Source organism: Camelina sativa, chromosome 4, assembly GCF_030686135.1.
Source record: "Camelina sativa cultivar CO46 ecotype springtype chromosome 4, ASM3068613v1".
In the NCBI taxonomy this organism is placed as follows: domain Eukaryota; kingdom Viridiplantae; phylum Streptophyta; class Magnoliopsida; order Brassicales; family Brassicaceae; genus Camelina; species Camelina sativa.
In genome coordinates, this window is record NC_141883.1 from 8911513 (window position 1) to 8932153 (window position 20641).

Below are 20641 nucleotides of genomic sequence, written 5' to 3' on the forward strand. Positions count from 1 at the left end.
ATGTACGAAACCATATAAAGTAACTTAATATTATTTTAGTGTAAACATCGTTTTACTTTGTCAAGTGCCAAGTGCCAACAATCACCGAAACATGCATGTATCTAAGAATATCTTGGGGGGAACAGATTCTTAAAAATAAAAACAATACTTCTTATCAAAATTAATTGTCTTTCTAAAGTTAATTTTTGTTTCAAATTAGTTTTGTTGTTTTCAATACATATTTTTGATAAATTTTATCCTTTATTTTTAGCTTATTAATTAGGAATAAGAAAAGTTTCTTCATATGCGTTAACCTTAAACGAATACAAATATCATAATTAATGTTGAAAAGAAAAACCAATAAAAGTAATCAAACACCCTCTACTAAAGGCATAAAAAATCTCAACACAAAAAAGGACAAATTATAGTCCAATCTCAATATACAAATTTCACATTAAAAAAATATATATATATATATATTACTTCTTTTTATGATACCTACCTTGGTTTTCACTCTTTTTTGTCTCAGTTTTCCTAGATATACGATTACCACTTTTTTTATCATCAGTAAGATGATCATAAACATCATTACTCTTACTATTACTATCACATTTCTCATTGCTTAAACCGAGACCTTCTCTCCGTTTCCCTCTAATTCTTGTTTGGTGATACTGTTGATAACTTGGCCCGGAAGAGGCATCGGAAGCCATCGAATCGTCGCTGTCCTTGCTATTTTCGTATTCATTTGCATATTTGCTACGATCCTTTTCGATGCTATGCCCTTCATAATAGAGCTCATCAGTTACCTCTTCCTCCATAGGCTAAGATATATACGTGGTCCAACCAGATTCGCTGCTGCTGCATTCTTCTTTCTCCATGGACGATTCAAGAACCCTAATTTTGGATATGAGAAAGAGAGAGGGAGAGAGAGTTGTTTGTGTAGTTGTAGTGTTTTGCTTGTGAACTAGACTGTATATATAAGTGGACCATATATAATATGTGATTGCATGTGCCTGGAAGAAGACCCGTGTGTTTTCATTAGTGTAATGTGGTAAGGACAGCTTATGTCTAACGTATAAAGTTATATCCGACATGATTCGAAGAAGAATAGCTGTTTTTTTATGAAAAAGGGTTTGTCTTTTATAAGTTATGATTTATGTGTAGTCTTAGTCTTCGCAATAGTGTGAGCATGTTGAAAAATAAATACTAATTAATATTATTAATGGCTTTCCGTTAGAGAAAGTGAAGTGGTTTAAGTTCACATTGTGGCATGAGGGGAATGTTTCTTTACACTAAGAATTCTCTGTAATGAAACCAAACACGCATCTTTATGGAGATTGGATGTTTGATTCAAATCAAACCATGTTATAGAACATGTTAAGATCATGCGCCCTCTTATATTTTTTCCTCTTCCTATACTCTCCTCGGATTCGTAATAATACACATTTAATTTGTGATTAATATAAACTATATATATTGTATCATATAGGCTCGAAACTTTATCAGTGGAACCAGGGGTGCGATATAGAGATGACCGTCTTCGTAAATTTTCAGAACCTTCTACGAGTAAATAAATAAAAGTATATGTTTTAAGCTAGTAAAAAGTACACTTCAATCTATAATTGCTTCAAAGAACAATTAAATAGGTTATGAAACAAAATTTTATAGATTTTATACAAAGCAGTAAAGTGGTGTAAATGTTTTTTTATTTTAGAACTTCATATTAATCTATCCTAGCAAATTATATTTTGAGAATTTGTTATAAATACCCTTTTCCTATGTCACCCTTTCATGTTGTCCATTTTCAAAAATACCTTTTTATATAAAAAACTAAATTGTAAGTACTAAACTCCAAATACTAAACTCCAAATACTAAACCTTTAACCCTTCAAAACTATATCCTAAATGTAAAATAGAGAACCCAAACCTAAAAAAAATTCTAAAAATTAATTAAACATATTGTAACTAAGAAAAAGATGGTAAAAATGAAAATATTCAAAAAAAAGGGATATTTTTGAAAAGAGGTATCCCAAAAAGAATATTTCTAACAAATTCTCTATATTTTGAGTTAATGAAAGTATTTAAGATTAAATATTTTGTGGGATTTAAATAAATGTTTTCATGAGAGTATTGCGCCATAGCTTACCTAAGTAGAAGAAGTGAGATTAGTTTTTAATTAAAAGGAAGAAAAAAAGATATATATGGGGAGTAGATAAAGAAGAAACACAGTAGAAAAAATGTTACTAGTAAACACTCAAATAATCATTGGAATACACTTTTGGTTTATTGGCCAGAATCGTTCGACTAAGATGTATTGATCAATCTGTAGATTGATAGATATGACATGTAGAGTCAGATATTAAAATTTTCCACAAAGTTTATCTTAAAACCATTCAACTTCCTCTCACCTAAATTCTGGTTTACGTGGGAGAACAACTAATTGTATATGTTTGCTTAATGTGGTTTTATTTGGTCTGAACAATAAATTGGATCTATATTTGTATGTAGCCTATATAAGATATGAAAAGTTGTATATTCTGCAAGATAAACCAACATAAGCTCTAGGATTTCACTATATAAAGGATAATAGGATTAAAGAAGGACACGCTGCATTCTAAATAGTACGCACGGAAGAAGCTAGTTGTGTGCAGAGAAGATGCAAGAGCGTAGGGCACAGTACATAAATCATACACATGCGTCGTACAAAAAGCTTGAAACAGTACGCAGAACCATGAGAAAGGAGCAAAATCTTGGCTAGGGCTGAAGGACTGAGAGCCAAAAAAGGCCTAACACTCAAAGAATAGCAATGACTTGAAAGAAAGATAATGTTCAACGTGGGATGAACTGTTCCAATAATGGAATCAGCTACTTGGACTAACAAATGTGGTAAAAAAGAAAAAGATAATCCAAGTATGCATTTATGAGTTTAATTTCAATGCACTAAATGATAATTATTAGTCAAGATTAGGTTCAAATAAGATGGGGAGTGACATCAAATCACAACATGCTTCGACTAAGTTTCAAATGCATATATAAGTATTCAAGGTGTGGTTCAGTTCTACTTTTCAAACTCAATCAACAAGCACCAGACAACTAATAACGAGGGCATTGAATTTATCCTTGTGAATCAGCGAGTTTACAATGCTATAATCATCATAATCCCCAATGCATATGCAAACAATCCTAAATGAAACAGTCTAGACTCAATCCTACAATGCAAATGCAACTACATCAACACTATTTTTTTTTTAAAAAAAACTACAATTTTTTTTCACATGTTTCAAATTTTTTTGGGTTTTTCTATGCAAATAGATACAGACTCAAATAAATAAAACTAGTATGCAAAAATTTAAAATAAGAAAACAAAACACAATGTTAAATACATTCTCAGACCTTTCCCAAACTTAAATTACACAGTTCTTTGTGTAAATAAAAATCTGAAAAAGAGTCCAATAATCCCCTATATAATAAAACGGAAGTACACAACATTGTTTTGTAGACTATATAATTTTAATAAGTTGGTTACAAATAGGTTATAGATTAATTGGTTACAAATTAAATAGTGGGTGCAACTTTAATTTATTTCCGAAAATCATAAAGAGAATATTCTAAAGAATCATTTGATATCATCTAACTTACCATATTGATTTTCTTTATTAAATTATTCATCCATATTAAAATCTTTTTATATCTAACTTAACATATTAATTTGTTAATTATCATTATACTTCACTTCTCATTTTTATATATGAGTCTATTTTATGAAACAAATAAATTATCTATTATTTATTATGATTAAAAAATAATTTTATTTCCGGATATAGCATAAGTTGAATTTTTTTTAAAACAAGTATAAACTGTTAAATCTATAAACTACTCAAGCTTTAGTAATATTATTCTTCAAAAATAATATCTATTGACTTAAAAAAATTTACTGAGTAACATGTCAAAATTTGAATATTTAAATTTAATTTCATATTTTTTGTTGAATTTTATAGTTTTATATCATATAATAAATTTTAAATAATTTCTTTTGAAATCTCTTTGAAATATTGAAACTTGATATAAAAGTTAGAAACTATAAACACTCTAAATTGATTTGTTATAGCAATGTCAATAATATGTCATTATAATATGAAAGAATTTCAAGAAACCAAGTATATTAAAAGAAAAGGTATAACAATATATTAAATTACTCATAATATAATAACTCGCTTTTTAAAACCAAATTTACAAAATTATGTATTATAATGACATTCAAGTCATGATGTAGAATATACATTGTTGAAATAACTTCACATACATAAACTAATACAACATATTAAATTTTTATTTTAAAATATAAAATATACAAAATTTTTTATAAAATAAAATTTTACCGGTGTTTTAGCACGGGTCCTTATCTAGAATCATTAATAATATAAAACTTACAAAATATGTGTCTTTTTTCAAACCAACATATTTAGCTTATGATTTTATTGCATAATGTTTTATCCAAAAAACCTTTTAAAACAATCACATAAATTATATTATATTTTATATAAAAATTATAGTATAAATAGAATGAATTTCAACTCGTGCTCTAGCACGGGTCTTAATCTAGTCACAAATAATGGTATGGATGAAAGGTGGTACCTCATTGTTTGTTGAAGAAGGAGGTCGTAGCAGCCTTTGTGCTCTCAAGGGTGTATCCAGGCACGTTACCAGCTTCAGATGGGTGCTGGGGTGAGCTCATCAGTAAGCTCGGTGATGCGAACGAACGTGTTGCTCGGACCAGCATCTGAGTGGTAGACCGAGTATGGCATCAGATACCCCATCAGATAAGGCATCGGGTACGGGAATGGATAAGACTAGACGTAGGGACCCAAGTGGACACCCGAGTTGGTGCTCGGTTGAGGCATTCGAATTCGTTTTTTCGATGTTCCTATGGGACATAGACATGAAAGAAGACCTATCAAAAGCACTCAAATCCTAACTCATATACACAAGGATATCATCGGGACTTCCTCCCAAGTGAGTTTGTTTAAAGTCACTAAGCTTGACTTAGAGTCCGTACAAACTGGGGTGGGGTCAGCGAGGGAAATAGACGACCCCTCTTCAATGTCTTCATCAGCCATGCATTTCTTCACCCTTTGGCCATTCACAGTAAACTCGAATCCATCCTTTCCGAATAAGGTTAGTGTCCTGACCCTATTGATTTGAGTTTTTTGGGAAAAAGTCTAAGCTTAGAGTTGAACAAGAGCACCTTGAATGTCCAATCTTTCTACAGGTTTTCGTATCATGGAAGGGTTTGGTTCTTTCCTTGTATATCTTGGAATTTTCATATGCCTCTAATCTTGTTTCATCAAGTTCGTGGAGATCCATCACTGTCTTTTCTTGAGCGGTTTTCAGATCCAGGTTTAGAATCTTAGTAGACCAGATAGCTTTATACTCAACTTCTACCGGAAGGTAACAATTCTTTCCATAGAGGAGCTGGAATGGGATTCGCCCAATAGGGATTTTGTAAGTAGTCCTATAAGCCCATAGCACATCATCTAGCTTGAATGTCCAATCTTTCCTTGTGATCCCTACGATCCTAGCTAAGATTTCCTTGATTTTTCTATTGGTCACCTCAACTTGCCCGTTGGTTTGGGTTTTGGTAAGTAGTAGCTACATTGTGCTTGATCCCATACTTGCGTAACAGGCCATCAAAGACCTTGTTAATGAAATGAGTTCCCCCATCACTGATCACTACTCTAGGGATCCCATATCTAGGGAAAATGATGTTTTTGAACATCTTCACCACAACCTTGTGATCATTTATAGGACTTGCGATGGCTTCAACCCACTAGGATGTACATGTTACCATTTGATGGTGGGTTGAATGGTCCCATGAAGTCAATCTCCCAAACATCAAAAACCTTAACTTCAATAATCGGTTGTTGAGGCTTCTCATCCCTCTTCCCAATGATACCCATTTTCTGGCACGGGTCACACTTGGTGATGAAAAGCTGAGCATCCCTGAACATTGTTGACCACCATAGGCCAGCTCGAATGATCTTCTAAACTGTCTTGAAGGTGGCAAAATGACCACCATAGGTAGATCCTTGACAATGCTCTAGTACTACTTGCACTTCTTCCGCAGCTATGCATTGCCAAAACAAACCATCAGTCCCTTTCTTATATAAGTAGGACTCATCCTAATAATAACTATCCACATCTCTGAAGAATGTTTTCCTCTTATAAGTGTCGTAGTCGTGAGGAATGATGTGTGTGGAATTTCACGTCAATCTTTTACCTCAAAAGACCACACGAAATACTGCAAGTGCACAGTTGATCGGTAGTAGTATTTAAGGATCGATCCCACAGAGACGAATAAATCACGTTAAGAGTTTGTTTAGAGAGGACTATTGCTAAGACAATAATAAGATGGGGGTTTTGGTTGGGTTTGTAACTAAAGAAAACAATAACTAAATGCGAATAATCTAAGAAAATATAAATGGACGAAATATTGGGCTGTAGGGAATTCTTAGGGTATCAAGCACCGGTCTAAGCCTAAAGGGAATATGATTGGAAGTTCAATGGTTAAACGTTCTTGGACTACGAAACACGAATGAACGGGAGATAAGCTACTCGCTAATCACGTATCTAAAGTCTATATACTCCGTTACTCAACTTTCGCAGGCAACGACGCATATATCCCAACAATTAAAGCAAGTTCGATACTAATCCGTAAAGTTCTATAACTCAACTGACGCAGGTTATAACACAATACTTGTCTAGGCTATTGCGAGCGAGTTTACAACACTTGTGATGTGTAAAACGCCTATGATCAATCACTAGTTAGCTAATCAAGCAATATGCATTAAGAATAAACCTAGAACAAAGAACTAAGTGGAACTAAACCAGATCTAAACACCCTTAAACAAACGATAACATGAATCCCCTTTGAAACTCTATTACCCAACAAGTAAACTACTCACACATACTCATGCAAATCAAAGCCATATTAATAAGATATTGCATATAAGATTAGAAGTATGAGAAAAGGGTTTAGAGATCTTCTCTGTGATACAAAGTATATGATTCTTCTTCCTTAAACAAGTAGGAAACCGAAAATAAGAAAACCAGAAAGAGATTGGTGACTTCAAAGGCAACGGTGGTGGCTTCCAAGAGAGCTGTAGATGAACGAACTTCGACGGCTGAGTAGAGGTCTAGGGACATCTCTAAGGCTGCTGCTGGAGGCGTGGATGAGTGATTAAGAGGCGGAAAGGAGACACCAAGGAAGGACACCCCAAAACCCTAGGTCTTAAGAGTATTTATAGGGTTTTGTTTAGAGTTAGGGTTTTGTAAGGGTAGAAACGTCTTCTCTTCTTAAGTGCAGGATAAGGGGCGGCGAAGGAGGCTTCTGAACCGTGGAGGAGGCTTGGACTGGTCCGTTGTGATGGTCGCTGGTCAGGCCTTGAATAAAAGCCCACCGGCTGGTTGCTTCTTTTTACGTCGGTTTATAAAACGTCTCGGTAAATCGGGCATAACTTTGGGTTGAATGAATGGATGGACTTGATTACACTTCTAGGAGAAATATGACTCTTCCAGCTTTTCATAGACACCAAGCATGATATATTTTGAGTTCTGGAAGCTCTTCAAAAGTGGCCCGTACTGAAAAGCTTTGAAACTTTCCTAAAACGTATTTTCCTTGTCTTTTGGTCATTTTTGCTATAAAACCTATAAAACCTTGTTGAAACCTGAAATACTTGATAATAGACCTTTCATGCTTGAAATCCTATCAAACTCTTCCTAAATGAATATGAAAACTATAGCTAATATGAGTAAAATAATGATGTTATCAACTCCCCCAGACTTAGACTTTGATTGTCCTCAAGCAAATAATCAGAATAAATCATGGAAAAGAGGTTTTGAAAATAATGGGAATTCACTTATCTTTGGGGATATTGTATTTGCACTCTTCTTCGCTTTGACATTAGGAACTTCCATTTGTAATCCACCATGAGAGTCATCAACGCTCCTTGATGCCACAATTCTTTAGAGTCTCCAGAATCTCTATTGTCATCTCTTAACATAAATTAAGCAATATAAAGTAAAATCTTACCATGGAAAAATCGATCAATGTCTTGTAGACTCTCTTCAAGCCAAGACTTTCTTCAAGCCAAGACTTTCTTCATATGATTCCTTTCCTCTCCCTTTTCTCACTTCTTCTTTTTTTTTTTTAATCAAAGGTGTAGGTGAATAGTGGGGTCATTGGTAATTTACCTACCCCTCGCTTCCAAGTTTTGTGTGATCATTTGACTCAAGAGTAGAATAATGAGGTCACAGGTAATTTACCTACCTCTCTAAACTGATCAAAATCATCTCATCTTTTATTCTCTTTTTTTTTTTTTTTTTTTTTTTTTAATAGTATTGAAGGTAAGAGAGAGGGGAACATACTCTTGGAGAAGTGCAATGTCTTGTATGGCTTGAATGTAGAGATCTAGTCCAATGTATACCAATTCCCAGGGTTTGAAAATTAAGTCTGATTTAGGTCCTATAAAAATTAGAGACAACGTTAGATCATCTGAATATCCATCGAATAGGGACTTGGGGGATTGTTGAGTCGGCTCACAGTCTTTCCAAACTTTGGTTCTATTGTCAAGCATAATCAAGAGTCATAAGAGTGTTAATCCAAATTAAATAAACCGTTAGAATAAGATCATAATTCCCTACTAGTTTTGACTCAAAAAAAAAATGTGACTCGATAAAAACTTCAAAATTATTGATGTAAAAAGTGGAAAAAGGTCTCAAGTCAACAAAATAGAAAGTAGCAATAGTATAGGATGGAACATCCTTCCCCCCAGACTTAAATCACACCGTCCGCAGTGGGAAAAAAGAAAGTGATGAGGGTTAAAAATCATAAGGAAAAGTGTAGGGTTTACGAACAATGTCACCTGATGGAATGTTGTTGTGTCGACTCTTAATCATTCAATGGTTTCCCAAAAATTGTCTTAGAGTCGGTTGTGGAATGGAAATGTGGTGACTAACCGTTTGTACTTCCTTTAGTTGCTTAACATCGAGTTTGAACTAGGCTAAGTTCATTCAAATTATTTTGATAGATCTCTAAATGCATCCTCCTTGAAATAAAAACCTAAAACCATCAATAATAAGGAGAAAATAAAAATAACAAAAACATACCTAAATAAAAGAATGGTGATGGTAGGTGGTAGGATGGTGTTCGTTCAGAATTGTCTCGCGGTACACGGGTGAACGGTCGCAGACATAAGCAGCAGGTACGGTGGTGTAGTACACGGTACACAGGAATGGTACGCGGTACATAGTACTGGACATGGCATCAGACTACATATGGTATGGCTGGTGGGGACTCTCGGCATCAATCACATGAGGATTGTGATCGATCCGTCGCCTTTGGCTTGCTTCGGTCATGATGGTCATGGCCGGTCAGTAGGTGGTGCTTGCCACTAGACATAGTTGTGTAGACAATCCATGATACTTCTTCTTCCTTCTTTTTGGCTTTTCTGTTTTCTATTTTTTTTTTGTGTGTTTTTTTTTTTATAAACCTGAAACTAAAATGCAAAAATTCAATAGGTAAAAGAAAATACATCCTAAAATTAAAAACTTACTAGACATGGGTTGCCTCCCAAGAAGCGCACTTGTTTAACGTCGTTGTCTCGACGTTTGTTGTCTTTATCAGGCCTGGGGGGCATCGATTAGACCGATTGATGCACTCTCTTCCTTGCCAATTTCTGCTAGATAAGGCTTTAGACGCTGTCCATTTACGGTAAACGGTTCTCCTCTGTCGTTGAGATGAATGACGGCTCAGTATGGTTTAACTTCCTTTATTCTAAATGGTCCGGACCACCGAGAACGTAGCTTTCCTGGAAAAAGTTTAAGTCGAGAATTGAAAAGTAAAACCTGATCATTTGGGGAGAATGATTTGGGTATGATCTTCTTGTCGTGGTATGCTTTAGTCCTCTCCTTGTAAATCCTTGCATTCTCATAGGCGTTGTGGCGGATTTCGTCTAACTCGTTTAATTGAATCAAACGTCTCTCGGCTGCGCTTTTTATGTCATAGGTCAACTCCTTCACTGCCCATGCGGCCTTGTACTCCAGTTCAACGGGTAGGTGGCAAGCTTTTCCATAGACAATATGAAAAGGTGTAGTACCTAATGGGGTCTTGAAAACTGTTCTGTATGGCCATAGAGCGTCATCCAAATTGGTGGACCAATCCTTTATTGATTTTGATGTAGTCTTTTGTAAGATAAACTTGATTTCTCTGTTTGAAATCTCGACTTGGCCGCTTGTTTGTGGATGATAAGGAGATGCTACCTTGTGGAGAACTCCATTCTTCCTGAAAAGGTTAGCAAGGTTTCGATTTATGAAATGCTTACCTCCGTCACTTATCACCACTCTTGGTACTCCGAATCTTGGAAATATAATGGTCTTGAACATCTTGACCACCACTCTTGAGTCATTCGTAGCACTTGCTATAGCTTCCACCCATTTAGAAACATAATCAACAGCAACAAGAATGTATTCGTAGCCGTTAGAGGTAGGGAAAGGACCCATGAAATCAATCCCCCATACGTCGAAGACTTCCACTTCAAGTATGAAATTTTGGGGCATCTCATTTCTCTTACTTATTTTGCCCATCCTCTGGCAAGCGTCACATCTTTTAATGAAAGTTTGGGCGTCTTGAAACATGGTTGGCCACCAAAAACCTGCTTGCAAAATCTTGGAAACAGTTTTAAAGGTGGTGAAATGACCTGCATAATAGGAGCCATGGCATCCAAATATTTCTCCTTTGACTTCTTCTTCGGAGATGCATCTTCGAAATAAACCATCGGGACACTTCTTGTAAAGGTAGGGTTCATCCCAGTAGTATCTCTTTACTTCTCGCAAAAACTTCTTTTTTCTATAACCATAGAATTGTGGTGGCTCAACGTCGGCTGCTAAATAATTAGCATAGTGTCTAAACCAAGGTGTATCATAAGTTTGTGAACGTAGTGCTTGCGACGGTGCTGGTTTGTTAGTCATGGGGACAGCTTCATTGACGTAGACATTTTCTTCGGGTAAGCTATCATCTAGAGGCATTGGTTCCTCTACTCTCATTCGCGAAAGGTGGTCGGCGACTCCATTTTCTGCTCATTTTCTATCTCTAACTTCAATATCAAACTCTTGTAGCAAGAGGATCCACCTTATGAGACGCGGTTTGGCATCTTTCTTAGACATTAGATATCTAATAGCTGCATGGTCGGTGTGAACAATTACCTTTGATCCTACAAGGTATGATCGAAACTTCTCAAAAGCAAACACAATGGCTAAAATCTCCTTCTCCGTAGTTGCGTAGTTGCATTGTGCTTCACCCAGGGTTCGGCTAGCATAATAAATAGCATTCAGTTTCTTATCTTTTCTTTGCCCTAGTACAGCTCCAACTGCATAATCACTGGCATCACACATAATTTCAAAGGGTAGCTCCCAATCTGGTGGTTGCACAACCGGAGCTGAGACAAGTGCGTCTTTAATCTTGTGGAATGCAGCAAGGCAATCTTTGTCACACTCAAAATCCACATCTTTGCAAAGTAGGCGTGTGAGTGGTCTTGCGGTCTTGGAGAAATCTTGAATGAAACTTCTATAAAAGCCAGCATGCCCAAGGAAACTTTTTATTCCTTTAACATTCTTCGGCGGTTACAGATTCATCATAAAGTGGCACTTCTCCCAATTAAGAACTAGATGTTTCTCCTCACATCTTTGTAGGACTTTTCCGAGATTGGCTAGACACGCTTTGAACGACGAACCGTAAACTGAAAAATCGTCCATGAAAACCTCCATGAAATCTTCAATGTATTCCGTGAAGATGGACATCATACAGTGTTGGAAAGTATCTGGAGCATTGCATAGACCAAAGGGCATTCTTCTATAGGTGAACGTTCCGTAGGGGCAGGTGAACGTTGTCTTTTCTTGATTGTCCGGATGGATTGGAATCTGGAAGAAACCTGAATAACCATCTAGAAAACAATAATATTGGTGATTGGCTAACCTTTCTAGCATTTGATCGATGAATGGTAAGGGGAAATGATCTTTTCTTGTTGCAGCGTTGAGCTTCCGGTAGTCGGTACACATACGGTGGCCGGTGATCGTCCTTGTTGCGATCAGTTCATCGGTCTCGGTTTTAATGACAGTCACTCCTCCTTTCTTGGGTACCACGTGAACTGGGCTTACCCATGCACTATCTGAAATAGAATATATCACTCTTGCAACTAAAAGCTTCATTATTTCTTTCTTGACCACTTCTTTGAGGTTTGTGTTCAATCTCCTTTGATGCTCAATGGAATTTTTGGATCCTTCTTCCAAATTGATCCTATGCATACAAAGGTCGGGAGATATTCCTTGAATGTCTTCAAGTGAATAACCTAGCGCTTTTCTATGCTTTCTCAGCTCGTCAAGAAGCATGGCTGTCTCAACATCATTTAAACCTGAGTTAACAATAACAGGGTAAGTAGAGTTAGGTCCAAGATAAGCGTACTTGAGACCAGTGGGTAGCTGCTTGAGCTCGGTTTTGGGGGCTCTTAGTTCGCTCCACAGATCTGCTACAACGGCTGGTGTGTTTCTAGGTGGTGTAGGAGCGTCGTTCTCTTCATCGAGATCAAGATATGCAACGATGTTCTCACAAGTTTCAGCGGAGTCAAGAATCTTTGTGCAGTTTTCGACTTCTTCTTTTTGAAAGCTGTACTCCTCTTGAGCTCTGGTCAATGCTATCTCCAAGGGGTCATCAAAGAATATATCTTCGCATGCTCCGCTAGTATCTTCTTCCAAATAGTTGATGTTGAAGATCGGGTTATCTAAGTTCTCCGAAATCGATAGCTTCAATGATTCATTCATGTCAAACTTCATAACATAACCTCCAAGGTTTAAGTCTATCTTTTCGTTAGGAACATCAATGATTGCCCCGGCAATGGAAAGGAAAGGACGACCTAGTATCAAAGGATCTTTAGGCTCCAAAATCACAAAATCAGTAGGGATTTGGCAGTCTCCAATGACGATCGGTACATCAACTAGAATCCCGACGGGGCGTCGAATCGATCTATTCGCTAGGACCAATGAGATCTTCGTAGGCTTGAAAAAATGGTATCCCAAGCGTTTAGCAACTGACCGTGGCATCATATTGATACTTGATCCCAAATTGCAGAGAGAGCGTTTGAAAACTTCATCTTTAATCTTGCATGATAAAACAAAGCTGCCTGGATCTCCTCGCTTTTGAGGAAAGCTATTTTGTAGAATTGCACTGCACTCTTGCGTAATCACCATGACGCCATCCTCTAGACTGATGTTATTTGTCAAAATACTCTTCATGTACTTCCTTAGAGGGCGAATCATTGCAAAAGCTCTTAACAAAAGGTAGCCTTACTGATAATTGCCCGACAAGCTCCTTAAGTTTGGCCCTCTCTTTTTCATTCTTAGAAACTTTAGTTGGATATGGTACCTTGGGTTGATAAATGCGCGTCGGAGGTGGAACGAGAGGTGGAGGATCCTTGGTGATCTCCTCGTGGATAAGCTCTTCTCTTTCCTTCTCCCCCATGGTTCCTTCTTCTTTTTCGATGGGGATAACTTCTGGTGTTCGATCTTTCTCCAAGTAACCTTCTGGATATTTTGGTTCTTTGTAGATTGTTCCACTCCTCAACGATATAGCTTTTAAGTTTGCTAAGTTAAGCACTTGCTCATTTGTCTCCAAAATGGGCTCCTTGTATTTCTCAAGAATAAAAATGTTCTCCTTATCCTGCTTTTCAAGGTTATTGACCTTGATTGTAAGGGATGTCATCTTGTCGTTCAGATCCTTGTACATATCGCATATCTTCAAATTTATGTCTTCTGTGAAAGCATGCATGTTGGCCTCAATTTCTAGTATCCAATCTCTCAAGTCAGGGCCTTGATCTCTCGTGGTTGGATTAGGAAATCCTCTTTGAAAACTTTGAAAGTCTGTAAATGTAGCTCTTTGTCGGAAATTGCCTCAGTTGAATTGATGTCCTTGATCTTTGAAGGGTTATAAAAATTCCCTTGATAGTTGCTTCTAGCTCCAATGTAATTCAACTCTTCTTTTTTATCACAAAATTCTTCCTCATCTTTGAATGTGTCGTCTCTTTTTTGAATGTGCTTGACGATGAAACTCATTGTTTCTTTAAACTGCCTAATTTCCGAAAAGGCGGCTTGTTGTTGTTGAATTGAGGTCATGGCTGGAAGTTGTTGTTGTTGTTTCCACCGAAGTTGTTTCCTTGAAAGCGGTTAGCTTGCTGAGGATAGTTCTGATCTTGGGGATTCTCCACATTTGGGTTCCTATAAGAAAGGTTAGAAGTATTTCTAAAGTTGTTGTTGAAGTTTTTGTTGTACCCTCGGTTTTTGTAGTATCCTTGAGCACCAACATAGTTGACTTCTTCGTCTTGGTCATAAGAATCTCCTTGGAAAGGCTCTCTGTTTCCATTGTTAATAGTCTCACAAGCGTTTACTCCATGTTGTTGATTCCTTAGAAGTTGGTTCATCATGTTCTTGAGGTCGGCAATCTCCTTAGCGTCGGAGTTGCTAGAACGCATGGTTCAATCAAAATGGGTCAAATGTTGCTACTACTTGCGGCAAGGTTGTCGATGAGAGCTCGTCCTTCTTTAACGGTCTTCGTAGTGAAATCTCCATTGCTGGCCGTGTCGAGTGAAAGTTGATACCTAGGGTGTAATCCTCTATAGAAGGTACTTAAGAGGTTACCTTGAGCAAAAACATGATGGGGGCAGTCACGTTCAAAGTCCTTGAAATGTTCCCACGCTTCATAAAAAGATTCGACCGGTCCTTGTTGAAAACTTTGCAGCTTGTTGCAAAAAGAATTGGATCTAGACTTTGTGTAGAAGTGGTCGAGAAAGGCTGACTTGCATCCTTCCCAGCTAGTAATCGATCTAGGAGGTAGAGACTTTAATCATCTATGAGCCTTGTCGGCTAGAGAGAAAGGAAAAGCTTACACTTCAAGTAATCATCGGGAATTCCATTGGTTCTTGTTGTTGAGCAGATTTCTTCAAAGAGATCAATGTGGTCCATCGGATGTTCGGTAGTAAGGCCATGGAACTGATTTTGTTTCACCAAACCAATAATTTGAAGTTTAATCTCGTAATCACGTCTTGGAGGATGAGTGATACGGATAGCAGCACGATCTTGAACGAATTGGTTAGGAGCATTATAATCGCCTATGGTACGGTTAGGTGCGACACGTCTTAGAGGGTGCACATAAGCAGGTTGTCTTCCGCCTGCTTGAGGTAGTGGTGGATTAACGACGAGAGCAGGCTGGTGAGGAGGAACATCGAGTTTGTCTACCACGCCTAGAGGATTAGCATCATGAGGAGCATGTAGGTGAAATGGAATTTGAATGAATGATATGATGATGAACAATGGTGAAAGCAAGGTGTTTCAATTCCCCTTATGCAATTGTAGTATAAGAGGTATCAATCCTAAATGAGTGAATGCAAGCAATCAGGGTGTGCAATACTTGTCTAAGTAAGCCAATTATAGAGGGTGTTTGTCACTAACAACCTATTGCAGAATGTAAAATGCAGAATGTAAAAGCTGAATGGACAAGATACTAAATGTAATGGAACAGAATGATTATGGCAATAATGAAACTAGAACAGAGATCAAGCTATAGTAATGCATGTAATGAACTAATGCAAGGAAAGTAATGAACAGGAAACTAAATGAATGCAACAAAAATGCAACTAGAATGAAATAAGAAACAAGACAGGACATATACAAATCATAAACAAGAGTTCTGGAAATGAACTCGAGCAAGCACTCGATCGAGTGTAGATCAAGTGCAGGGTCGAGCTGGACAAAAACGTAAAACAGAGCAATGCAGACAAAACAGAGCAAGACAAAAGTAAATCAAACAACGATCAAACAACAGGATTTAGACTAAGAAATCAATAGACAAGGAAGGTCTTAGGGATGGGTTCATGGGCTGAACTTAGATTGTGGTTATCTAACTTGACCAACAAACCTCAATCAACATGAGCTAATCTCTAGACATTAATCTCTAAGAACATGTTAATCCACTCTCATGGCAAAAACATTCAAGCTCATATATTTCTAGACTTGTTCTCACAAAGTAAAGAATCTATACAAGCAAACATTAAGCAATATGTCAAGAATCAAACAAGACTTCTAATCTCTTAGCAAGTCTAATGATAATCTCTAGATCTAGCCTTATCTATGCACTAAGAAGCTTGAGATCAAACCCTACCCTCTCAGTTATAGGATCAGCATTAAGAACATCTAGCCTAGAAGAGATCTACAACAATCAAGCTTGACCAAATAAAATAACCACAACATCCATCCAGCCTAAACCATCCCTAAGAGCTAAGCTGCACACTTGTGGTTGTGGCTGCAGGGTACAAGTTCCTTAAATAGGAAAAAGGAGGGAAAGCCCTAAAAATGCTAAAAGACAAAATAGTCAAGCGGCTCAGCCAACTTAACCCGGTGCTCGGTCGAGTGACCGGTCGAGTTGAGTTTTCTTGTGCTCCTTCCACTCGGTCGAGTCACTCTCAGCACACGGTCGAGTGTCTGGTCGTGTGGACAGTCGAGTGGGACTCCGGACCTTGGTTCTCCAGCCTTAACTCCTTTGCTTTCTCCTCATGATTGCTTCACTTCTCCTCAGCATTGCTTCCATGCTCCTTAGGCTCCAAAATCACCTGTTTATGTAAGCAAAAGATGCAAATGTAATGCAACTACACTCTAATGCAAGAACAATCCTAAAACTATGCAATAATGGTCAAAAAGGATAGCAACTGATGCAAAAGATGTGAATATATTAAGGGAAAAACAGGGTAAAATATGTGAACATCAACACCCCCAAACTTAGTCTTTGCTTGCCCTCAAGCAAATAAACAAGACATAAGAAGGTAGGTGAGGGTTGAAAGTGGGATCTCAGCTCCTAAAGCTTGCAAATAAACCAGCTAGAATCAATGTTCAAGTTACTAGTACTATGATGCAAGTTGAATGAGCTGTACTTAAAGACTTTAGACAAACCTATCACAACCTTTACTGATTTGAGCCTTAGATGTCCACATGCATTCAAATCAACCATTTCCTTTAACATTCATTTCATCAAGAACATGGATCAATCTTATGCAATGTTTTAAACTCATTTGGCTTGGAAATAAAGGTTTAGAGACAATGATGGTCTCTGTTTAGAGTGGAGCTTATCAATATCAAGGTTCTCTCATAAAAAATGGATTGAGCTTTAGAAGAATGCTAAAGGTAAGAACACTTAGACACATACAAGAACAAAACCTTGTCTACCCAAAAGTAACCCAAGTGTTTAATCCTATCATTCTAAGCCCAAATGATCCTAGTTCTACCCTTTATCTTCTTCTCTTCTCAAATACCCTTTTCTCTTTTGTTTTCAAACCTTAGGAGAGGTTTCTTATTTGATCTTTCTAGTGGAATGAGAGATTCTTACTTATTTGCTATTGTTCTCTTTTCTTCTTATTCTTAAGACATAAAATCATTTTGCTATACTCTTCTTTTTCGTTCTTTCTTTTCTTTGACTGAAACCATCTTTAAACAATATCATACTTCCCATTCTTTCACTAGACTTTGATTTTACTTAAACACATTCCCCTCCTAAAGACTCTAACCTTTTCTTTCTCTTTTCCTCTTTTCTTTTATTTCTTTTTCAAACAACCAAATCCCAAACCCAACAATGAAATCACCTAGTCCTATCTAGTTTGGAAAATGCAAACTAGAACTACACAAGGCATTATTCTTGTCAGTTCAAACCTAACACTTTCTACCAAGCTCAATCCCAAAATAGGCCTTACACACTCAAGAATAAACATGGCTGGAAAGAAGGGTTGGTTAAGGGTATTGGAAACTGATTTTAATGATTCAATCAGCTACTTGGATCAACAAGAGTGGTAAAAAGGAGAAAGATGATCCAAATATGTATATGGTATCCATGAGTTTAAAGCAATGCACAAACTGATAATTACAAGTCAATATTAGGTTCATATAAATAGGAAATGGCAACAAATCACAACATGCTTCAATTTAGACCAAATGCAATGCAGGAATGCAAGGCTTGGTTCAATCTTATGCTTCTAACTACTCAACTAGCATCAAAGTACTATTAACTTGGGCATTGATCCTAGTTTAGTGAACTAAACAAGCTAACAACGCAAAACTCATCATAGATCCCTAATACAAATAATTAACAGTCCTACATGAAACATGCTAAACAAGATGCTATTATGCAATGCAAACTACATGAACACTCTTTTTATAAAGATTTTTGCAAAAAAAATCAAATTTTTAGGGGTTTTCTATGCCTTAGATTCTATGCAAATACTAACATGATGATGCTAAAAATTTGTAATAAGAAAACAAAACACAACATCAAATGCTATCTCAAACCCTCCCCCGAACTTAAATCACACAGTCCTCTGTGTGGAAGAAATTTGTTAGAGGATTCAAGACTAAAAACAAAACACAACATCAAATGCAATGATATTTACAAGGAAGGTGATAGTGGTACCTCATGGATTCTGGAAGAAGCTGTCCACATCCTCATTCATGCTCTCATAAGTGTAGTTGAGGTCTGGTTGGTGACTTTGAGGGGGATATGGAGGCTACTCGACGATGGGAATCGACTGGCACTCGGTCGAGTGCATGGTTGAGTGGGGGGGGGGGGGGTCGAGTTGAACTGCGATTCCCAAAATGTTGACCTTGCTGCTGGTAGAACTGCTGCAGGAGTGCTGGATCCATGAAGTACTGAGGTGGGATGGGTGGGTAACTTGGATAGCCTGGAAATGCTACTGGAACTGGGAAGCCATGAGAAGTTTCAGGTTGGGACTCGGTCGAGTGCATCTGGGGTGCTCGGTCGAGTGGGTGCTCGAGTGAACCGGTTGAGTGCCTCGCAAATGGTTGTTCTCGGCTACTTGCACTTCTCTTCCTCTGAATTGGCTTGTACATTGAAGCTCTAGCTGGTTCCACAGGGTTCTCAGCTCTTGAAAGTGCTCTAGTTGAGCTACACCTCCTCAAAGGGCTAGATGGTGTTGGTGAAGAATTCCCACTCTTCAACTCAGCAATCTACTTTTTTAAACCCTTGATTGACTTGGCCATACTGCCCACCTTCTTCTTTAGCTTCTCAAATTTCTTCCCATGCTATTTGTTCCACTTTTGTAGGAGTGTCAACCTCTTGCTAGTTTCTCTCACTCCTCTACTATCTCTTGGGTTAGGTTCATAATCCTCAAAGTAAAACTGCTCCTCCCCATCAGTCATTTGTACATCTCCAGCTTCATCAACTCTAACTTGAGCTGTCCCATCAAAGAAGTGATCCTCAGCTGGCCAAAAGTCAATGTTTTCTCCTCCTTGTATGGTGGTGAGCTGTTGATTGGGTAGGACAAGTTGTCTTTTCCCAATTGTTGGAAGCTCAAAGTTGAAAATGTGATTTCCTTGATGCATCTCCTTAGCTAGTATGAGAGTGGAGGTGAGGTAGTTTGCATCTATCCATCTTGGCAAGACCTTCTCTCCTCTAAGTGGGACCTTAGAAGCTTGTAGGATTGGAGTAATGATGCCTCCAATGGTTAGGGCCCCTCTTGAACCTTTGTTTTGTAGCTTGCCTACCCAACTTCTCAAGTAGATCATGTGGTCAATGAGCACCATTGCAAGATCAGTGCCTTCTTTGCTCCCAAGGATGATGCTTCCGTCCCTTGCTTCAAGAATGATGCTATTAAGTGCCACATCAATCATCTTCAGCTCACTTTCATTCAAGTTTCCAGTTTCCTTCCTAGCAAAGAAGGTGTTTGCTAAGGCCTTGTGGAAGTACCTTAGGACTGGGCTCCTTATCTTGGAACTCTTGGTCTTTGAAGATGAATAAGTGACATTGTCACCAATGGTCTCCCAAATGGCATAGAGCTCTTCTCTTGGTATCTCCATGCTCCTCTCACTACCAACTTCAAAGCCCAAGATGTTAGCTATCTTCTTCAATGAAAGCTCATACTTCTTCCCCTTGATAGTGAAAGCAACATGACCAGGTCCAAACTCCTTGTCCTTTCTTGAATAGCAATGCATCTTGACTGTGGCTAGAAACTCACAGCTTTCTTCTTTCTACCCCTCCATGCAAAGCCCCATAAACTTGGTTAGGCTACACTTCTCAAAGAGATATTCTACATCTTCATCAATGCCTAGCTTTTCCATGGTTTCCTTGTGAGGGTATCTAGTCCCCAAGAACTGCATCCTCAAGAAGGCTTCATAAAGCTGCCTCTTAGTCAAACCACAAGATTCTGCTTCACCATCATCTTCTCCCTCTTCTTCTTCATCTTCTTCTTCACTCTCACTTTCAACCTCCTTTTGTTCAACTGCTGGCCTCTTCCCCTTAGACTTATGTCTCCTTATGTGCTCCCTAAGAGGTAAATCCATCTCCTCTTCACTCCCAGGTCGCTCAGGGTCCTCCTCATCTGACTAGTTTCTGACATTCGGTGCTTCACTCGACCGCCTACTCGGACCACCACTCGGTCGAGTGCGTGCTCGAGTGGTTGGTCGAGTGGTTCTTCCAGCTTCTCCTTTTGAAGATATTTTCGAATAGAACTGAAAGGAATATACTCAAAGCTTAAAGTTAATAGGTTAGTGACCCAAAAACTAAAAG

General features: G+C 37.8%; 1 protein-coding gene and 2 pseudogenes across 1 annotated transcript; 1 reads left to right on the forward strand and 2 right to left on the reverse strand.

Moving 5' to 3' along the window:
- Window positions 1-288: 288 nt before the first annotated feature.
- Window positions 289-1018, reverse strand: LOC104780211 (protein SOB FIVE-LIKE 3 pseudogene; annotated as a pseudogene).
- A 10094-nt stretch (window positions 1019-11112) lies between these two features.
- LOC147945620 (uncharacterized) lies at window positions 11113-13275 on the reverse strand. The gene is made up of 2 exons (XM_087509318.1): window positions 11660-13275; window positions 11113-11599 (listed from the first exon to the last, which is right to left on the reverse strand). The coding sequence occupies exons 1-2, from the start codon at window positions 13273-13275 to the stop codon at window positions 11113-11115; spliced, it is 2103 nt and encodes a 700-aa protein (XP_087365444.1).
- A 1451-nt stretch (window positions 13276-14726) lies between these two features.
- LOC147945621 (small nucleolar RNA R71) lies at window positions 14727-14823 on the forward strand (annotated as a pseudogene).
- The last annotated feature ends 5818 nt before the right edge of the window (window positions 14824-20641 follow it).

Coding starts and splice junctions, on each gene's coding strand:
- LOC147945620 (XM_087509318.1), bottom strand. CDS start 13,275: ATGGTGATTACGCAAGAGTGCAGTGCAATTCTACAAAATAGCTTTCCT. Junction 11,600..11,659: donor TGCCACTTTATGATGAATCT/GTAACCGCCGAA, acceptor TGGCTTTTATAG/AAGTTTCATTCAAGATTTCT.